Source organism: Nilaparvata lugens, chromosome 7 (assembly GCF_014356525.2).
Source record: "Nilaparvata lugens isolate BPH chromosome 7, ASM1435652v1, whole genome shotgun sequence".
Taxonomy (NCBI): domain Eukaryota; kingdom Metazoa; phylum Arthropoda; class Insecta; order Hemiptera; family Delphacidae; genus Nilaparvata; species Nilaparvata lugens.
Window position 1 is genome coordinate 3,207,320 of NC_052510.1, and position 9,451 is coordinate 3,216,770.

The 9,451-nt window shown below is 31.9% G+C and overlaps 1 protein-coding gene across 1 annotated transcript in view; it reads right to left on the minus strand.

The window, feature by feature from the left end:
* Window positions 1-227: 227 nt before the first annotated feature.
* The window catches only part of LOC120352524 (BTB/POZ domain-containing protein 2-like), a 9,825-nt gene continuing 601 nt past the window's right edge, over window positions 228-9,451 (minus strand). The window contains exon 2 of the mRNA XM_039433430.1: window positions 228-2,038. Coding sequence (XP_039289364.1) covers window positions 818-2,023 — 1,206 coding nt within the window. The 5' untranslated portion in view covers window positions 2,024-2,038 and the 3' untranslated portion in view covers window positions 228-817. The remainder of the gene's footprint in view (window positions 2,039-9,451) is intronic.

Below are 9,451 nucleotides of genomic sequence, written 5' to 3' on the forward strand. Positions count from 1 at the left end.
ACGAATATAAACTATAAATTCAATTTTTTGTTACAAATTTTCTATGCTTTTACACTCCAGAGCAAAGCTCGGTCCCCCAATATTATTACTTAAGGACCCATAATATTAGATTGAGAAATCCCAATACTACCACTATCAGAAGATTGAAACTTGAATGAAAGTCATATTAATATCGAGAAATGTCTATAGATGGGGAAATCTGTAAAGCATATGAGAATAATCCATCAAAAACCTATCAGTTTTATTGTTGGTATATATTTCATAAAATTATCAGACCAAATAAAGAAACAAGTGACTTAAAGAAAAGAATATTGCTTATTTTGGATCCCATTTAGTTTTTATTCCTCATTAATGTTACAAAATTGAATAAAATAAATAATCTCGTCAATCCAAAAAATTCTATGAGTAGCTTAACATCAAATCACAAATATTTCTAAACTCATAACCATACTTAATACATATACTTACATACCGTAGTTATATACTTACTACATACTTACATACCGTAGCTACTATTTTACGAAAAATTGTTCACAAAATTTTTATGAAAAACCTAATCTTAACTCAAAACCTCTGAACAGGATTTATAATCATTTCAACATTGCATTTTTGTGGATGAAGAAATTTGTAAGAATCAAACAAAGAAATCTGATTGGGAGATCACAAGAAAGTTCAAGCTTAAAACTCGATCCCATCAAAAATAAATGAAAACGATGCTTCAATTTTGATCATCTTTCTTCCATTGGCATTTATAAAGAAATGTTCATCATTGAGACTGTTTTTCGGTATTGTTGACAGTGGTAGGTGTCTCTTGGCGCTAACAATTCCTATGCGAATCATATTGCAAATTTAGAACTTGCTCAACGCATTCATTCTGATTCTGGAGAAATAGATAATTGCAATTTCTCACAGAAAGTACTCTGAATTTTGATTTTATAATTATCACTTTTTTATAATGAGAGCTATCAATAAATGAATTGTCACAATTCAATGAGACTCCAAGTTCGATTGAGGAAGCAGAACTGGTACAACTACCAAATATTGAGAATCTATGGCCTTTAATAATTTTATCACATACAATCGGAAAATCTTTGGGTTCAAACTTATCATACACAACCTCCCATATTCTCTTGTGCTTATAATCATTCATATTGGAATCCATTGCTCGCGGCTCCTGAATCATTGATATACTCTCAGCGGTCACCCTTGGATTAAATCTAATTCTATTGATAGCAATTGCATACTTCTCTTCACGGGTCAGAAGCGGTGATGGTTCAACTCTCTCTACAAATTCCTCCCCACTCATTGTCAGGAACCGAATGTGTTTTTTGAGATTGTTAAAACACGTGGCCGCATCTTCGACTGGAATTCTACGTCGCTCAATCTCAGCCAAAGCCCATCGCTCGAAATTTATGAAAATCTCCACTTCAGACTTGACATTTAGAGAGGAGGATTTCAAGATGGACTCAACCGCATCTATACTTGCGGATGGGAAGTAGGCACTACTGAAAACCTCCCCTGTATTCTGGTTTATAATTCTACTACACAGATTGTCAAAGTTAGAGATGCAATTAAGTCTACAAGTGTCTTGTAACTCTAAAACGTCGCATGGTTTCAGTGTTTTCTCAATAAAATCTACACATTTTTGTGGCAGGTTTGGGATTATGTATTTACGTGCAGCGGTGTAAGTGTGTAAAGCGTGGAAGACTGATGTAAACTTGATCTCACCGGTGTATATGTATGTTTTCATACCATTAAATCCTTCCGGTTCTAAGTCTATAACTTGAACTGGGGTTGTCTCCTTCAAATCTCCACAGAACATTGCTTGAAAAACTTCACTGGCCAAAGAGAAAAACACCTTGTGTCCCTTAATCACAGTTTTCTGCTCACCCACAACAAATTCACAATCGCTGAGCATGTTGCTCTTCAATAAACGATGGAAACGGGTTTCGAAAGTTGAATTTTCAGATTCCTTAGTGTTTCTGCAGTCACCATCTCGGCTTCCTCCAGCTTTGGATTCCATATTTGTTGATTCAAACTGAAAAAATGGAAAGAATAAGTTCAAGAAGGACTTTTTTGAGATATGAGCACATGGAGTTTAATTTTTTTGGACAGATCATTTCAAATACGATAGAAGATAATAAATTCATGAAATTCCAAGGATAAATTCTTCATGGTAGGATATTGTTGATTGAATAAGACAAAAATTTCTTTAAAATATCAATTTTTGAGAAAATTATTTAATTTATTAAAAAAACTCTCATTTGACTTATTTTCGGGCATTATGGTAAATTGATCAAGGTAATATAATATGGTAAAAATTTCTCAAGAATTGAATTTTTCAAATAATTTTTGTTGAATGAAAAAGACTAAGAAATTGTCAAAAACCACAGATTGATTGATACTTTATATTTATTGAAATTTCTAAGTATCAATAAATCTGTGGTTCTTGTCAATTTCTTAGTCTTTTTCATTCAATATGAATAACTACCACAATATCAACTTCTCAACTACACAAAAAATAATTTTTGCTTCATTTAATCTATGAAAAATTCATCTTAATAATTCCATGAATATTCATCTCATCAAATTTGAAATGATCTGTCCAAAAAAATTAAAATCCATTCAGATTTCAAAAAGTAATAATTGGAAAAAATCTTTAGAATATAAATTTTTTTGGTAGCTTGATACGAATCGATAAACTTCGGAGAAATATCACCAATAAAAAGGTTTTTTTTTTTGCCTTTGTACATCCTTGATGAGAATAGCTTTGCTATGCATTATTGTATGATCCTATTTCGATATTCAATCAATCAATAATTGAAGCTTTTAAAATAATATCAATAGTTTTCCTTCAAAACAATATGCATACATGTCTATAATTTAAATAAAATTCAGTACCGTACTTGAAAATGGCATTAGTTGCTGGAGCGTGTGTCAAAATAATTCAAAAGGGATCTCAGATTCATATCTCTTTTTATATCAAAATTAGTCCAAAAAAAGTCATTGTCTATAATTATATAAATGAAACTAGCCGTCAGGCTCGTTTCGCTCGCCATATCCATCTAGCAAGGGGGCTCCGCCTCCTGGACCCCTGACTGGATCGTCCAAAAATGAGATCAGCGGGCTCGCTTCCCTTGCCTGCATTTTTCGTTTGAGCATGCTTCATTCCATCAGAAAGTCAAAGTACTGAGAAAACGCAGAAAAGCTGAGAAAAACGCTGATTTTGGGTGTATCTTTGATGAAATATTAAAGACACCTCATCACAAAATTTTTAGACCCTAGCTAAACCTCTGTACAAAATTTGAGAATTTTCTGTCTATAACTTGATGAAAGAACTGAGAAAACGCTAAAACCCGCTAATTTTGGGCATATCTTTGGCGTCTTTTCAAATTCCTACTAACACAACATTATTACACCCCAGCTGAGCTTCTTTACTAAATTTGAACATTTTCTGTTCATTTTTTCTTGATAAAGCTGAGAAAACGCTAAAAAACCCTGGAAAACGCTAATTTTGGGCGTATCTTTGATGTTATTGCAAATTCCTTCTAACACAACATTATTACACCCTAGCTGAGCTTCTGTACTAAATTTGAACATTTTCTGTTTATTTCTTCTCGATAAAGCTGAGAAAACGCTAAAAAAACCCTGAAAAACGCAGATTTTGGGCATATCTTTGAAAATTTTTCCAAATCCGTTCTTAGTGCGCCTCTAGAGGGCCAACTGAACATCCCTACCAAATTTGAACGTTTTTGGTCCGGTAGATTTTTAGTTCTGCGAGTGAGTGAGTCAGTCAGTCAGTCAGTGAGTGAGTGCCATTTCGCTTTTATATATAATTATATAGATTACCAAAATAAGTTAAAAGTAAAATAGTAATATTAACTATGGGAGGTCCCTGAAAAGGTTAAAACCTGAGCGCAGGGGCCGAGTGTTACTAATTATTAAAAATGAATAATGTAGGCTACACTCAAGAGATATGAATATTAGGAGAACATTTCCTCATGTATGTATTTATTCATACATTTATCACAGAGAGTAGAATAACTTGCGAAAATTATTAATAGGCTGAAGCCCAATGCTGTCATTATATTTTCAATCAACTCACAGTTTAACAATATATGGCAGTCACATTCAAAAATGAACAATTTAACTGAGTCATTGTCAATATTGTAGAACCGTTCCATAATAATTGAATAAAAACACAAATATGTTTTCAAACTCTACACTGTTGTTTTTTTTAGTACACGACCAAGGTTTCGTGACCACACCGGTCACATTTCCAAGTTGACTAAAGCTAAAAGGTTAAGGTCAACATTGAACATTAAAATTGGTACAAACGTTGGCCAACATAACTAACACCTTATACATCCACTTAATGTATTAAGTTAGTTATGTTGGCCAACATGTACCAATTTCAATGTTCAATGTTACCTTCACCTTTTAGCTTTAGTCAACTTGAAAATTTGACCGGTGTGGTCACGAAACAAAACCTTGGTCATGTACTAAAAAAAACAACAGTGTAGAATTTGACAACAAATTGGTGTTTTCATTCAATTATGAACAATTTACACCTCAAAATCAACAATTAACATCTAAAAATCAACAATTAACACCTAAAAATCAACAATTAACACCTAAAAATCAACAATTTACACCTTAAAATCAAGAAGACGAACAATTTTTGAATTTAAAAATATTCAATTAGATTTAAATCAAGAGAGAAATCAAACTGAATAATTGATGTATCCAAATATCTGGAAATTGAAACTTGAAAATTGAGATCCGAAAAATATTTATTATACTCACAATTCAAACTTTCTACAGCTGCTGATATGCTGCGGACAGATTTCACAATTTTAATGAAGGTTCGTAATTTCAAAATTCTTTTGTAACAAATTCTATACTCTGGGATAACTCGCTGAAGTTCCTTAGAAAAAGATTCATTGGTTCTAGTAGCTGGCAGGAAGAGAGTTTCCCATTGTCTGTTGAAAACGAGAGAGAGAGAGTGAGTGTGTGAGCAAGATACTGTAAAATATTATCAGCTGTTTGATTTATAAAATACAATTATAGAACCCTTTGAAATCAATAATAAATGATAAATAAACTATATAATTTATAAACTATTATTATTTTATTAATTTCGAAGGAGACTAAAGCCTAATTCTTTTCATAAATAAAAGAAAATAGCCCTGAATTATAATAATATATAGTGAGAAGTTAACAGCTGTCGATTCAAAGGATACTATTATTCTTTTTATAAATAAAATAGGCCTGAATTCATATTTATCGTGAGTAGATAACAGCTGTTGATTTACCAAATTTAGAAATATTATTATTTGGAAGATTGCATGTTTTAAAAAACATCTGGGAGAATATTACTGGAATCAACTGAATGATAACAAAGCAAAAATTTCAAGCCAAAGCTGCGTTTACATCAAAGTTAATCCTCTTATAGATTCTATTGGATTCTATTAGATTGAATGGAACTTGACAAACACATATGATCATCATGTTTATGATAAGTTATGTCCAATCTAATATAATCTACAAGGACAGAGAAATAAACATTTTGTTAATAAGTTTGGTGTGAATAACGAAGCTTAAACCATGTTTACTTTTGTAGATAAAATTTCATTTATAGATATATTGTAACTTGAAAGTTTTAAGAATGCAAATCTTGAGATTTGGGTGAATTAAACTGAGTTGAGAATAGAACTTGAACATAATATATATTTAGATATCAATATAACTGAATGAAATATCAGCTCATTCACCTTCAAAAAAGTATATGAGAATAATCTCTGAAGCATATCTCAACTCCAAAGATATTAGTTCCATCTTTGACCCATCATTGTAGACTCAAATCTTCTCTATGCTTGCACAAGAAAAATAGAGTAAAATATGTTAATCCACCAATAAATAGATTTGAATGTACATTAGGTGTCGTCAAGAATAAAATCATATAAAACTAACTGAGCCAATATTCATACACATAATCATCACTCAAAATAATTATTAATTACATCGACGGGCAAATTGAAGAATTCTTCTACATTATATAATAGGTTCTTTAAGATGCGTTTACTCCAAAGTTATTCACAAAATGTTAATATATTATTAATTCTTATAAATTCTATTAGATTGAACATAACTTATCAACACATGATGAACATATATGTATATAAGTTCCGTTCAATCTAATAGAATCTATAAAAATTAATAAGTTATTAACATTTTTACTTACATTTGTGTGTGTGGTGTGTGTGTGTGTGTGTGTGTGTGTGTGTGTGTGTGTGTGTGTGTGTGTGTGTGTGTGTGTGTGTTGTATGAGTGTATGTGCGTCTGTGTACACGATATCTCACCTCCCAATCAACGGAATGACTTGAAATTTGGAACTTAAGGAACTTACACTATAAGGATCCGACACGAACAATTTCGATCAAATGCAATTCAAGATAGCGGCTAAAATAGCGAAAATGTTGTCAAAAACAGGGTTTTTCGCGATTCTCTCAAAAATGGCTCCAACGATTTTGATCAAATTCATACCTAGAATAGTCATTGATAAGCTATATCAACTGCCACAAGTCCCATACCTGTAAAAATTTCAGGAGCTCTGCCCCATGCAAAGTTTGATTTTAGATTTCCAATGATCAGGTCTCAGATATAATTTGAACAAAAAATTTCAAGTCGAAAAGATTGAGCATGAAAATCTCTACAATTTTAATGTCCAGTAACATTCCCACCTAAAATTGAGAATAAGCTTGAAATTTGAGAAAATGTGATAATTCAATTATTGCAAACTGTCGGCGGCTGTTGATTCTATTAAATCATTCATTATGAAGAGATAGCAGATCTCGTGTGTATCCAGCTTTATTGTCCTGTCACCAGCTGGCACAGATCTTTGAATAGTAGACTTGATATGCGCGGGAACACTAGCGTCAGGTGATCAATTTTCATTATGGCAAGGAAAGTTGTGTGAGTGCACCACACCAGATTTTTTCTAAATAACTTTGGTGTAACCCAGCTTTAAAGTCGATTAAATTTGAACCAAGATTGATGATAATAATACCTATTCTAATTACTTTTTCACAATTTTCGTATATTATGTTAATCAATTCTCCTATAGAATATAATAATTTCAAGAGATTGAATCATTTATGTGAAGGAGAGGATGATATCAAAATCAATAATATTAATATTATTTATATTGATATTATTATCCAATCCAATTTACTGTTTACCCAATATTGGAAGTCATATCTATATCATTTTTATTGATTTCATATCTATTTTTCAATCAAATCTTTCTCTCATAACCTGAATGAATATTAGTATATAACTAGCAGGAAACCCGTGCTCCGCAAGGGTCTGATTGGGAACTTGACAAACTGAAAACTTGTCCTACTGGAATTTTGAAGAATTTTAAATAGGCCTACAACCATCCTCGGTGAATTAAGAAGCTGTATGCAGAATTCAAGTTGAGGCTGTTTGGTACACTTCTTTCCAATTGGATAATCTTTTTCAATATAATTGCTAAGAGTAAGAAGAGTAAGAGTAAGAGCAATAAGAGTAAGAAAAAGTGGCAACTGAAATTTTTAAGTGTTTTTGAGTGGTCTAATAAGCGGTTGTTGAAGTGCTAACTTCGTTTTCTTCCCGGATCATGAACAGTTTCTATTATATAACCTCTCTTAAAAATTAAAAAAGGGGTATTTTTCCAAACTAAAACATTTTATCCCCCATATCGTTCATAAACGAAAAAGTGACACTTTAGTATTATGTTCCAGGGAGTAAAGTAAGCACTTTAGACAGGAAGTGACTCCTTTTAAATAACATGGGAAGCATCTCTATTTTAAAAACTCACATTTTAATAGGTTAGAAGGTCTAAGCTCAGATGAGAAAGCATAAAGAGGTGTCTGTCATTGAGTCAACTGAATTCAATACCACAACCAGAAATTTGATCAACTCATGAAATATATGTTTGTATTTATGTTTTTATTCTTAATATTAGTAGACGATAAAAATTTATACAATTTTTAAAATATCTTATTCTATTCAAAATACCAGCCAACAAATATTTTTGATCTGCAATTCAAATCTGAACCGCGAGATCTGGAGTCAGCCATTTTTGATAGACACCCAGCTGATATAATTGTTACAACTTTTGCTAGATAGCGCAATCGGCAATGCCAATCAGACGGCCAGTTCAAGGTTTTAGATTTTAGGTTAGTTTTTTAGGAAACTTGTCACCAATACGTAGTTATTAAAATGTTTTATTTGCAGTTTTCTATAAAAAAAATGTAGATGGAGGAAAATGTTGTGTACATCACGAGTGAAAAATACTTTTTCTCCCTCAGGAAAATTGTTGCCATCGGCTTCGCCTCGGGCTTCAAACTTTTCCCTCAGGGAGAAAAGTCGTACTTTTCACTCTAGATATACAAATAACTATTTCGCCCCACTTGGATGTATAATGAGCTGGTTTTCGTGCGTCATATGGAGGCGAAAGTGATTGTTTTCTGATCAGGCCGGTAAAATTTTTACGGCCCTAGGGTTGTAAAATAACCTTGAAGTCAGCTGATTCTGATTGATGTGAACGTGTTTACAAAATGGTTTATTAAACGAAATCATTTATGCTTCTAGAATTGAATAAGTATTCTGCAATAAGATACTATCATTTTATTTGGATGAATAAAATACAGATAAGATATATATTATACTATTCAAATTCGATTTTCAGAGTGGATAGAACTTCTAACCTAAACTTCCGAAGTCAACGACAACAGCATTGTTGACGTTGACATTCAGATTGGCCAAATTTCAAGTGTGCTAAGACACAGCTGATCAAAGAACTTTTCATTATTTGTTTATTATTCAAGAATCAAAACATTTATAATAATATCATCTCATTGTCATTTGGGAGAATAGAAAGTATAAACTCAACCTCCCCACATAATGAACTATCTTCTATGTTATTTAGACAAATCAGAATGGAAAATAAAAATGATAATTTCCTGATATTCAGATTACCTCAGATTTGCTAGAGCTATGACCTTCCTGTTTTGCTTTCAGAAGTGCCTAATAAACTATTATTCTCATATATATATATTGTATATTTTTCTGTGTGGCAAAAATGTTTCGCACCATGGGCAAAAATGTCTCTTAATCTTTTCTAGTCCTCGGCCTACGGCCTCGGACTTGAAAACCGATTTCGAGCCGGAAAAGTCTCATTTTCGGCCCTATGTGCGATATATACTATTCTTCCATATTGTATTTGTTTTTCCATGTTTAATAAATAATACCTCTGACTCTTTGACATAGTTTACATGAAAGAGAGAAGAAAATAAATAAAACTGTAACTATTAATTACTTAGCTACTTGAAATACAATGATTATGAATATTGTATCAAATAATTAAGCAGTACTTACAGTTAAGATGTATCTTGAAAGAAGCTTC